The sequence below is a fragment of the Pygocentrus nattereri genome, chromosome 28, assembly GCF_015220715.1.
Source record: "Pygocentrus nattereri isolate fPygNat1 chromosome 28, fPygNat1.pri, whole genome shotgun sequence".
Classification (NCBI taxonomy): Eukaryota; Metazoa; Chordata; class Actinopteri; order Characiformes; family Serrasalmidae; genus Pygocentrus; species Pygocentrus nattereri.
Window position 1 is genome coordinate 23839345 of NC_051238.1, and position 12985 is coordinate 23852329.

The 12985-nt window shown below is 38.8% G+C and overlaps 1 protein-coding gene across 3 annotated transcripts in view; it reads left to right on the forward strand.

Annotated features, from left to right (window-relative positions):
• The window catches only part of ccser1 (coiled-coil serine-rich protein 1), a 106241-nt gene that overhangs the window by 33355 nt on the left and 59901 nt on the right, over positions 1 to 12985 (forward strand). For all 3 annotated transcript variants that reach the window (XM_017710220.2, XM_037535952.1, XM_037535951.1), the window contains exons 6-7: positions 3897 to 4038; positions 11452 to 11529. In XM_017710220.2, the coding sequence (XP_017565709.2) occupies positions 3897 to 4038; positions 11452 to 11529 (220 nt within the window). The remainder of the gene's footprint in view (positions 1 to 3896; positions 4039 to 11451; positions 11530 to 12985) is intronic.

Below are 12985 nucleotides of genomic sequence, written 5' to 3' on the forward strand. Positions count from 1 at the left end.
AGGGAAGAAAAATAGCATTGTTGCACCTGTTGAGCAAATTATGATAGTGTTTATGATTTTTAACTCCAGAATGGCACAGAACCTTGATAAATCTGCCACAGAGTCTGTTAGCACTGTCATGTTGGCAGGCGCTATAGTGCTGTGGCTGCAACACTTTTATTTGTACCTTTTTTTTTTTTTCTTTTTTTTTTTAACCTAAAAAAAGCTTTGACAGTGCTCTTCTTAGAGGATGACCTGATAGAATAAAACGTGCAGAAGCCAGAAGAGGAATTTGTGGCCAGTGGTTTGAATCTGGGTAATTACTGAGTAAAAGCTCCCTCTAAGCCACGCTGTAAATAATGATCCTGGTCTAAAGTCAACGATTACATTGACAGAGGTGTTTAGCGGAGAAGAAGGCATTTAACACTGGGTCAGTTCTTAGTGTTCAATATTTAATGTGTATACTGCCTCAGAGTGTTTAGATGGGGTTTTATGTTGTCTGGGAACAATGTTGACCGACTCGGGCATGTACATATGAGAGTGGCCAGCATACAATAAAAATTGTTACCACTACACATTTTGATGTCCAGAGAATTTTGCTGTTTTTTAGGTTTATAGGTTTCTGTGCCAGGAAAAAAAATCAGACACGTTATTTCTTTCATCCACACTTTACTTTTTCAACTGTGGTGCTGAAACCCATAATTTAATACATTATCTGCTCTGTCTGTCACCGATGAAGAAAGTCTGATGAGAGGCTACTGTGGAAGATCCGCCATTAAAGGATGTCATTGACATTTTGGCAAATAGCATAAAGCTGGAACTTGCACAGAACATCAATACATAATTTTGTGCTTGTGGAAACCTGAAGCTATCAGTGATGCTAGCAAGTTGTTACACTGGTGTTTACACCAAAATTTGGCTTTGGCAAATGTTTCCTAATGATGCTCTCCTAAATGGTATCATTGGGATAATCACTTACGTAAGAGCATGGATGGCCATTTTTATTCTTGTAAAAATACATTTAAAAAGATCTCAGTTACCAAGTTTCCCTTTTTTCTGAATTGTTCTTATAGAGGATGAGATGGACATACGGTTTGTGGATATATAATTCAACTCTATAAAAAAAATAATTTAATATAAAGTTCAGTTATCCAAGTAAATATGCAGTATTAGGCCCTTGCATTTCCATCACATCAATGGTAGGTGTAATTATGAGTAGACGTTCCTAACTTGGAAGGACTCTTAATCAAATCCCATTTATATCATATTTGTACAAGTTCCATGCACTTTGATTTGCAAGCATATTGGAGGTAATGGGTTACAATGGAAGTGATTCATATTTAATTATGTATGGTGGTAGACTTCGTAGTTTTCTTTGGAATAAAATCCGAGAACTTAACTATAGATTTAGACATGCTCTCTTGAACGATATTTTTTTTTTTTGTCTCTTGAGACGAAGCTGTAAGATCAAGTCTTTGGAGGATATTAGTGGTTGAGAGGTTGTTGCGTGCAATTGCAGACACACTGCAAAAATATATCTTGGCAAGTGAAAACAATTGTTTCAAGTCTTGTTGAGAAATGATTCTATTGGAAAATCATTTTCAAGACGTACTGCAGATAATTGTGCTGCCAGTACCATAAAACAGTTTCACTAGATAAAATATAAACAATTTTTAAATATTCTTGCACCAATCGCCTGATGAGAAATACTAAAAATGTGTACTAGGTTTCACTTTATACAACATCTTAGTTTCTCAGCCTGCTGCCTGGTATACTGCTGAGCTACGCAAGCTGAAAGCTGTTGGTTGTCAGCTTGAACGTCTTCCTAACAGAACTGGCCTGAGTGTGCGTGCTCTTGCTTACAGTGATCATGTTTTGTTTTATAAGGAACAACTACAGGAAGCTTAAACACTTTATTATTCTAATGTTATTCATGGTGCCCACAGTAACCCTAGAGCTCTCTTTTCAACGGTCAATAAGTTATTGAGCCCTGTGAAAAGTTTCCCCATGGTTCCCTCAGCTGAACTCTGCTCTCGGTTCATGAACTTTTTCAATCATAAAATACACACAATTTACTCTCAGCCTACGGCAGCTACCCCAAACATTCCACAACTATTTTCTCAGTTCAGCAGCAGTTATTTTTCTACGTTCAATACTGTAAACCAACAATATGTTTCACAGATTGTTAATTCCTCAAGGGCAACTACATGTCAATTAGACCCCTTGCCAACGCAGCAGGTGAAAGCTTGTTCGCCATTTATCTGTCCTTTTATTACCAGGGTTATCAATGCTTCACTTAGCTCAGGAATGGTCCCAGCTTCTCTGAAACTGGCAGCTATTACTCCAGTTGTCAAGAAGCCTGGCTTAGATCCTGAGAATCTCGCAAATTATAGGCCCATCTCTAATCTCCCATTCCTTGCTAAACTGTTGGAGCGTACAGTAGCTGCTCAGTTAACAGAACATATTGTATCATATGATCTGTTTGAGGTCTTTCAATCAGGATTTAGGAGGAATCACAGCACAGAAACTGCTCTTGTTAGGGTTGTCAGTGATTTGCTGATGTCAGCCGACCAAGGACTGCTGAGTCTGCTTGTCCTATTGGACCTTACTGCAGCATTTGATACAGTGTGTCATAGCCTTTTACTAACTCGTCTCAAAAATATATTTGGCATAACTGGTACTGCATTAGCTTGATTCCAATCATATCTTTCTGGTAGGCAGCAGTTTGTTTCAATGGGACGTTTTCGATCTGACACATGCTCTTTGTCACATGGTGTCCCCCAGGGCTCTGTTCTAGGGCCCCTGCTTTTTATTTTGTACATCCTTCCTCTTGGTAACATCATTAGACATCATGGGCTGCAGTTTCACCGTTTTGCATATGATGTCCAGATATACATTTGTACAAAGCTTTCTCTCAGCTTGCCACCTAGTGCCTTGCTGAATTGCTTAACTGATGTGAGGGCTTGGCTGGTGGAGAACTTCCTGAGCCTGAATAATAAAAAATCTGAAGCCATCATAATTGCTTCTCCTGCAACAGTCAGGAGGCTTAGTGACACAAATGTCTGTATCCCTGGCTTTGTTGTCTCTACCTCTACACAAGTGAGAGATTCTACATTATCGTTTGAATCACACATTAACACATGTAGGACAGCCTTCTACCATCTTAAAAACATTTCCAGGATTCGCCCTTTTCTCTCTTTCACTGCTGCTGAGACCATAGTCCATGCATTTATAACTTCTAGGCTTGACTACTGCAATGCTCTGCTGTCTGGCCTCCCTGCTCGGGCTTTGAGCAGGCTGCAATATGTGCAGAACTCTGCTGGTAGCTGACCCATAGACGATGTTGGGAGCATATTACTCCAGTCCTTAGTCGTCTCCACTGGCTCCCAGTGAAGTACCGTATACAGTACAAATTACTTGTGTTGGTGTTTAAATCCCTGAATGACCTTGTCCCATCTTACCCAAGAAGTCTGCTTCAACCCTATACTCCAGTGCGCACTCTTCGCTCCTCTGGCCTCCACTGAACTGCGAGCTTGTTCATCTGTTGATGTTTAATGATGTTTAAATCCCAACTCAAAACTCATCTTTTTAAACTAGCATATGGCTGATTCTATGTGTTTGTGTTATGGTTTTATATGTGTCTATGTATGTTTGTTCACGTTCTTGCTTTTTTATCTACCTTCTTTTTTTCTTTTATTATTTATTGTACAGTGTCCTTGGGTTTCTTGAAAGGCGCTTTTAAATAAAAATGTATTATTATATTATCTGTTTTGGTTTTTTGTAATCAACAGTGATCATTTTAATAATAGCAATCAAATAGTAATCTAAGGAAATTGCTGCTGTATTTATCATCACTTGCCCAGACCGGCACCCCTCAGCATGGCCCTAGTCTTTCACTTCATGTCTTGTTCTTCCAGGGAGCCACGGCCAGTATCTCTTTGTTTGTCCCGGGATGACGAGCCACTGGCAGGACTGGAGGCACTTCCTTTCAGGCTAATGCAGCAGGACTGCACGGCGGTGAAAACTCTGCTGCTACGACTGCGCAGGATCTTGCAGGAGGTAAGTTACCAGTCCAGCAGCTGATTCATGGACCCACTGCCCCACTCTTTGTCATCACAGGTACATTAGCACAACTACATCATCTTTATCTGCTGTACCAGTTTCAAGCCTCATCGATTAGTCCAAAGTTGGGGCCCTGCTTCCCACGGGAGAAGCTCAAGTGGAGTAAGAGATTCAACTTTCTAAAATTGCTCTTCTTGGAAAAAAGTCACATTCTTGCAGTCAATGCACCATTGCAATAATGCATAGCTGAAAGGTTTTTGGTTCAGGCACAGTGCACCTTATATATGGTATGGCTCAAGTGGTTAGGAAATGGTCATTAAAACCCAAGAGTAAAAGCTAGGAACGCCAAGCTTATTTTTTTTTCAGTGGAAGTCCCATTTCTCTCTGCTGAGTGAAGCTCCATTCTGATTTCTTACTGACTATGGCTGTTAACCAAAAGACCCACCGCACTCTGCAGGCTGGCTTCATCACATTCCTCTAAGCATTAGCTACATTAAATCCATTTTCGTAAGCCATAAAACCTGAAATAACAATTACGGACTGCAGAGAAGGACCAGGAAGAGTACACAGCAGAAGAACATGAATATTAAAGAGGAAATTGTTTGCCCTCTTCGCCGACTCTGTCCTCTCATTAACTTGCAAATCTGCCATCTTCCATCTCCATATGTAAACTGTTCACCAACAAGCATCACAATGACTTGTGCCTTTCTGCTGTTTTTGTTTGCATGACCCAATGATACTGAGCTCAGATTTAATATTTTTCTTTTCTTTTTTTTTTAACTGTTTCTTGTTATATCTCATGTGAGATTAATTTGGGGCGACACAAAGATATGCCAATTAAAAACAACTGAGAACAACAAACCAACTTGAATGTTAAATAGTAAAACAGAAGGCCTGTGCAACTGAAAATGCTGCTGAGGATTTAACTTGTGATGTTATAAAAATCCAGCCTAAACTTAAATCATTCATATCTCCTTTTCTTCTGCTCACACATCGGGGTGTATTTATGTCCTCGCTTGACTCAGCAGCTCATATTTCTTTAAATTTTTTGTGGTAGTTGACTTTCTGATGCTGACTTAATTCTGCTGTTTTTTTTTCAGCTCATTTTACGTTTGCAGAGATGTGGAGTAACACACCACCTGTACTCTGTTACCCTGTTAACTGTTTATTTTTTATGAATTGTACAGTTTCTAAAAGGTGTTTTAGTAGAGTATACTTTATGCTTTTACTTGAGTATTTTTGTAAAGGGAAACAGTCTTTTATGCAGTAACGTTGGTCAACATTTTAATCATTTTTGATAGTTTTGGTCACTCTTGATGACGATGGAAAAATGGACATGAAAAAAGGCTTTGTGGTTAATTAACTCAAGCTTGCACTGAAAATGTAGGGAAAATTCTCATATTAGCATAAAATTATTATTATATATATATTTTTTTTACACAAAACCATGTTTTAACAAGGTCCATGTTTGGTAGTGGAGATGAGTTCCATATGTCATTCACCAACATGAAGAGTATTAGAAAATACAAATGAAAAGACGTGAAGGTGTTCTGACTCTCATTAATTATACAGTGTCTATTAAAGATATCTACACTCCTGAAATGCCCAAATCCGCTGTTAGGTCAATAAGACATTTGAAACAACTGGAGCTGTAGAGAACCTGTATTGAAGAGAACACACTTTTGTTTTATTCCTATTTTACTATTGTTCCCGGTGATGCCGATAAATACAGAGGAAAATTGTTTTCCAAGGATCACGATTGGAGATTTTCTAAGATATGGTAGCAATTTTTGTTCGCAAGTCTTCAAAACAACAATTAGATGCCACATCCTGCCTCTGCCAAAAAGTTAAAACTGGGTCTTGGTTGTGTCTTCCAGCAGGAGGATGACCCAAAATGTGCTTTCAGTCCACACAAAAATGAATGAGTGCCTTCAGCTATTGACATAGTTATACCAGTCTCCTGACCTAAGACCCTTTAGAAAAGTTGTGGGGTGAGCTGAAGTGGAACGTCCAAAAGAATGGACCTTGGACCCTGGAGGACCTGGAAAGATTCTGTATTGAGCAGTGGTCTTAGATTCCTTGCTCTGTATTCTCCAGTCTTATTAAGCGTTATAGGAGAAGAATCGTTGCTGTTATGTTAGCAAAGGGAGGTTGCTCAAAGTGTGAAATAACATTGGTGCCAGTGATTGTAAGAGGTGGTTTTGTTAAATTTGAGAAGGGTCTTCCTGCAGACATGCACTTTCAGCCTGACATGCACCTCCAGCCTATTAATGGCGTGAGTGTACGCTGTTTTTGTTGGTTTTATAAGGAAAACCGGCGACAATATATTAACTTTAAAATCAAAACCTACAATGATGGTAAGACATGAATGTCGGGTTATTTGCAGAGAAAACAAACAGACTATTGCTGAAACTCTCAATAGCCATGCTGAAGACAATTAGAACCAGGAAGATTAGGGACGATGGTTGGCTTGGTGGTCGCCGTTAGAGACCATTAGGAAACAAACAAATGTATCCAGAATCAGTTCCAGAACATCCCCAGAAAAGGATCTGAATCCTTTAGACTGTGATTTCAACCCATCAGGAAAGCACAGAATACCGTTAGTGACTACTGAAAACCACCAGGAGCCAACCGACGCTTGTAATGGGTTCTACGACTTTTTTCAACAGAGGTACGTAAAATTACATTCTCTGGCTGTGTTATGGACAAAAACTGGTTTAAAAACTTCTTCTGCTTAAGTCACTGAGCAGAAGCAGCCAGAATGAACGTGCCGTCGGGCTGCTTCTGCCTTTGTGCACATGCACGTGGCGTCACTGATGCTGAGAGTGCATCTGTCTGAGAGTGCATGTCTGCAGCCACACACTATTGAGAAATTTGGATTAAAGATTTTTGGTGCCAGATGGAGGTTACTGACCATCTTTTTTCTGTTACATTTTTAAATAATTTGCATTCAGTTCACATGTCATATGTTTTCTTCTGTTAAAAAAACTCCTTATCCTTTGTCCTGGCTAGCACATTTGATGTCGGTTTGCCACACCCTCACACTTTTGTCATTTTAATAATGACAATGAATTCACATCAGTTGTTTCGACAGTCAAATGCAATGTAGGCTTTTCACCGGCTTATGTAGGCTTTTCTTACACTTACACAAGTGATGGTTTGGGTGCCTTTGAACTTCTGTTGAGTAATTCCTATTTTAAGATAACAGTACTTGCAGTGGAACGTAACTTCTGGCTACTCTGCTCACCTCTGTACGTTTGTGCATATCGGTGAAATGGCAGTCCAAAATTCAAGAGCAAGGTTTAGCAGTAGGCTTATGATCTAAATAACCAGTAGTGTTTATTATATATATATTTTTAAATTTGTCTTCAGAGAAAACCTTACATGAATTCAAGTATCATACCGTTTCTATCACATGTTTGTTTTACCTGTGTTTTCTCATTGAGTATTCTGTTTGAATTTGAACATGCATTAATCCTCCAAGTTGAAACACCATCAATTTGCCCAGCATTTTGATTCAGTGCCTTTTCCATTATGCCTGTTTGTTTTTGTTGTTTCACCAAAGAGGTTCTTTTTCTTTTGTCCTTAAGAATTAAGTATAGGACACACATTGATCAAAGCTGACATGTTTGGGAGTAGGCTGGTATTTTAGAATGCTTGTAGAGAACAGCTTGAAAGAAACCACAATCTGCAGTTTACTTTAAATGTAACGCCCGTCGTTACTATGATCTGTGTAAACAACCAGGAATACACCAACTATGCACACTGTAAGTGACTTCTCTTTCCTTGATTTCTGAACAAAAGTGAAGAAAAAACAGATGTTCGTTCTTTCTGCTCAAGAATCTTATCGTCTCTATTTGGCAATCTTACATAACTTCTTCTTTCGGCTGCTCCCTTTAGGGGTCGCCACAGCGGATCATCTGCCTCCATCTTGCCCTATCCACTGCCTCCTCTTTCACTTTCACACCAACCATCTCCATGTCCTTCACTACATCCATAGACCTTCTCTGAGGTCTACCTCTTCTCCTTCTACCCGGCAGCTCCATCTCCAACATTCTTTAGCCCAATATATCCACTATTCCTCCTCAACACATGTCCAAACCATCTCAACCTGGCCTCTCTGGCTTTATCTCCAAACTGCTCCACCTTCACTGTCCCTCTGATCTGCTCATTTCTAATCTTGTCCATCCTTGTCACTCCCAACGAAAATCTCAGCATCTTCATCTCCGCCACCTCCAGCTCAGCCTCTTGTCTTTTAGACACAGCCACAGTCTCCAAATCACACATCATAGCAGGACGCACTACTGTCTTGTAAACCTTCCCTTTCACTCTTACTGCTATCCTTCTGTCACACATCAGCCCTGACATCCGTTTCCACCCACTCCATCCTGCCTGCACCCCCTTCCTCACCTCTTTTTTGCACTGTCCGGCAATCTTACATAACTAAGTAATGAAAATCCTGGAAAAGTCATGGAATTTTGCCATGCGGTTTGTCATTTTATCACATTTGAAGCACCGAAGAGTCCAGATTGCAAATACCACAGAGACCAATGTATCGATACATGGACTAGCTTTACTAACATGTTGTTAATATGAATCTTGGCTAGCTAAGATGCAACACTCAGCATGTGTGTATGGTGGAAGATGTTTTGACATTCGAACACTGGAGAAAGAGAATTATTAAAGTCCAATGTAAGAGGAAAAACTCTCCACTAGCTTCTTTACTCAGTCATGCTAGGTTTATACTTGATGCACAGTAACAGGCACAACTTGATATGACTTTTATACAGTCCTTATTGTACTCTAGGTACTCAACATTTTGAACGAACTCTTCTTACATCCCTCTCATAAACCGCTATTTACAAGCGAAACTGATGGACGTGTTTGCCCAATGCGAATATGCGATGCCAGAGGAGTCAAAACTAAATATAGAGGCTCTGAAATTATGAAACTTTTATTTATTGAGAGAAATAACAGATCCATACTCTGGGTGTTAAACCTGGTGCAGATCCGTACGTGGGTCAGATTTTAGTTTTACTCAGTCATTCTTTAAATGCATTTAAAATGCATTTTGACTTACTAGCTGATAATGTTTAAATATTAGATTCATATTTTGGTTTGTCCTCTTGGTTCAGTCTGTGTGTTAAACTAATGCTGGGTAGTTAAAAAAATCAATGTAATGGCTTTTTTAAACATATCACAGTAACTTGACATCAGGTGATATTAAGAGTTTAACATTAAAGTTAATGAACCCATGCTTCCTGACTTTCCTTAATTTTATGGATTTTAAGCAAATGAGTTAAATATAAACCATCAAAGACTACATACCATGAGTAAAGTGCATAAAATTAAGTGGTGCTTATCTATCATATATATATATATATATATATATATATATATATATATATATATATATATATATATATATATATATATATTACTAAAACAGGAAATAGTATGTCAATATTAGGGTGTACCACTGTAGATTATATATTACCTAGCACTTTGCTAAATGTTTGGAATGGAAATTTAAGTTGTGTCATGGAAAAGTCACAGAATTCCACTGTTTGAAAAGTATACAGCCCTGAGGATAATTTTCCTTCCTGCTATCTTGTAATAGGACATAATTAGTTCTATTATGTTTCAGCATGAGTAGATCTCTGAAGCCACTGACTCATGATTAAATGATTCATCAAAACATTGATCAGCCCACTATCCATTCACCTATTCACTGTAAATGGGTTATCATTTCAGTTGTCACATATCAGCACTGTGCTGGTTAGGTCATTAGAGCCAAACTGACATACAGCAGAGGCAATTTATCTCACTATTTCAAATGCTGCAGCAGCTTGTTTTTAGTATTACCATGTTCAGCTTGTGGCAGGTTAGAGGTGGAGGTGCTACAGGCTTTAAAGAGTTTGCAGAAAACAGTGTGCACCTCACAAATGTTACTTTCGTGCACCTTCAACTTCCATTAAATCATTACGTTCCAGTTTGTTGCAGAAAATAGTAGGGAACAGAACCAGCTATCTAAAACAACATGTAGCTCAACTGACATGTTACAGCTGAAGCTGTTGCATTAGGATGTTTCCAAAAAGAAAAGTCTAAATCTAAACTTTCATTGCGTATGGCTCTAGGATGAAGCTCTGACTTCATGCTATGAATAAACACAGTATGATATGCTCCCAAGCTTGGCTTTCGTTTCTCACCACATCAACAGTATCCTAATTAGGATTACGAGAGCTGCATAAATACAGTCTTATTGCATACAAGTCTTGTAAATGCAGGCAAAGGCTACCAAATAGTTCCAACTAAGCCTACACATGAATTGCTAGCTAGGGTCTCATGTTTTTTGACTACATCATTCAAACCTTGGGTCATCAGTGTCCGCTGATGTTATCGACCAACAAATATATCCTTCGGGTTCGAGTTTTGCATCCCTTTTTGATTTGATGTGTATAGTTTAACTTTTCTGTACACTGCTGTGCAAAAGTCGGAGACCACCTTTTAATTTCTTTCATTTCCAGTCAAAAGAAGCTGAAAACATATAGATCTGAAAATAACACAGATGCGTCAACAACTAAATGTAATGTGTATTTCAGTATTTATTGATTCCACCCTTTACCTTTAAAACTGCTTAAATTCTTTTCAGGAGACTTTCATTTTCTCAAAGAAATCTGCAGGCAATTTTCTACATCTCCAGACGTCCGTCTTATAAGTTGGTTGCATTTTCTTCTTCTCGTGATGCAGATCGTTGAACACGTTATGATGTTGAGGTCTGAACCCTGGAAATGTAAAATTTGCTTGATTTTTGCCTGCTTTGTCTCAATAACGGCTTCTTGACTGCTACATATCCTTTCAGATCCATATTGTACTTGTACTTAATTACCATATTGACAGGAAATTGAATAAATGAAAGGTGGTCTCTGACTTTTGCCCCATACCATAAGTAGTGTGTGTGTGTGTGTATATATATGTGTGTGTGTATGTGTATATATATATGTGTGTGTATGTGTATATATATGTGTGTGTGTGTGTGTGTGTGTGTGTGTGTGTGTGTGTGTATGTATGTATGTATGTATGTATGTATGTATGTATGTATATAGTGGAACTGGTTCCTGGTTTTGTTTTTGATGATGATGATCTTTGTGCAGAAATAATATGAATTCTTCTTCTTCTTTTTTGACTGCTGCCTAACATAACGCAATTTGCATTCTGATTGAGGGCATGATCCCAGTCCTGACCCTAATCCACTGTCTTAAAGTGGCAAGAGTTTTCAGATTTGTAGATGTGAAAATACTCATCATTTTTGGACATTTAAGGTCTTCTGTTGGGGGGTGGGGGGTGGGATCTGTTTTGGCTGGATTGGAATTTGCATTCTTTGCTTTTTTTCCCCCCCTTCCTTTTTAGAGCACCGAGACCAGTCCGGCCAGCAGCCTTCATTCTCTACCCATAAGCCCCTGCAGTGAAAAGTCACTCCCTCTCAAGGTAATTGCCTGCATTGTGAAAATTATTTAATTAATTTGCGAAGTCTTTCAATTTCACCAAAAAACCTTTAAATGATCTACTTCTGGAATGGACTTGCTCTTTCTAAGCTTGTGCACTGTCATCATTGACTAAGTGCACTCAGGGTTAATGTCTTCATGATGTGGTTAAAAAAAAAAAAGAAAAAAAGTATGGCTTAACTTTATCTTTCAAAACATGGCTATCCAAGATATCAGCATTACTGAAATGCAGTATTGAGAGGAAATTCTCTACCATTCATAGTTTTTTCATTTCCCTTCCTCTATTGTGTTTTCCAAAAATGTGCCCTATCCTTTTCAAGTCAGCTTCCCTATGGAAGAGAACTTGATCTGAGTTATTCTTCTCAACCATCAATATAAAATTTTTCCAGCTATCTTGATGAGATTATTTTATTATGTGCGCTAATCCTTTGGAGATGGGCCACGGCTGCCATGGGAGAAAGGTTTATGATTTTGTATATGGAGCTTTTTTTTTTTTTTTTTGAGGACTGAAGAGGATTTTGTTTTTCATTGGGACTTTTTTTGTGCGCGGAGTCGAAAATCCAGTCGAGCCGAGCGAAGTGGAAACGAGGTCTGCGTCTCTCTCTGTCCTCTTTACTGACCTACATGGAGCGCTAGCAGAAGCAGCAGTCACACCAGCGAACCATGTGATGTTCCAGCCCAGCTGTAGCCTAGCGCCGTGCAGTGAGAGGGAGGGCTGCTCAGAATAGGGCCCCATGAATTCTGACATTGTGTTCGGATGACAGGAGAAAGGGTGGGACTTGTCCTGCTTCGTTGTGGGAAAAAAAAAGATATGGGGGGGAAAAACTTCTTGGTTCCCTGTTTTTAAAAATAAAGCTCACGATCCCACCTGAGACGGAACCGTGTCACTCCTTGTCCTACTTTGAGCAGAAAACTTCTCGTTCTGAACATTTGTTATTCCTGCCTCCATTATAACTAGAGCCTGTGGAACAAACTCTGTTTTGGCGAAAACGAAGAGCTTTGTGAGGTGGAATAAAGCAGAATTGAGCAAGCGTGGATATCCTTGCCAATTATGCCCCTCTAGTACCACCCACCTCTTTAATAATAACTTGTCAAATAAGGGTACATGTGGTTGACCTTCTCAGGTTGCCCCATTAGATCTCTCCTGAATGGCGTAATAAAATCATCTGTACTCCAGTTAGATTCATTTTCAAGCTTAAACAATGAATTATAACTAAAATAAAAAGGTCTGACTAAAGGAAGGTACGACGTTTAGAAGAAAACCTTAGAAATCTACCCATCTTTAAAAGTTGTACGTTATTTTAATGCTGAGATACTAAAGTTTCTTAAAGATAAAACATATTTCCAATGGATAAGTATTTTATTTATTGAGAAAGCAACCATTTTAAATTGTCCATATTTACAGATCACCATATGTCATACAGAGTAATATCATTAGG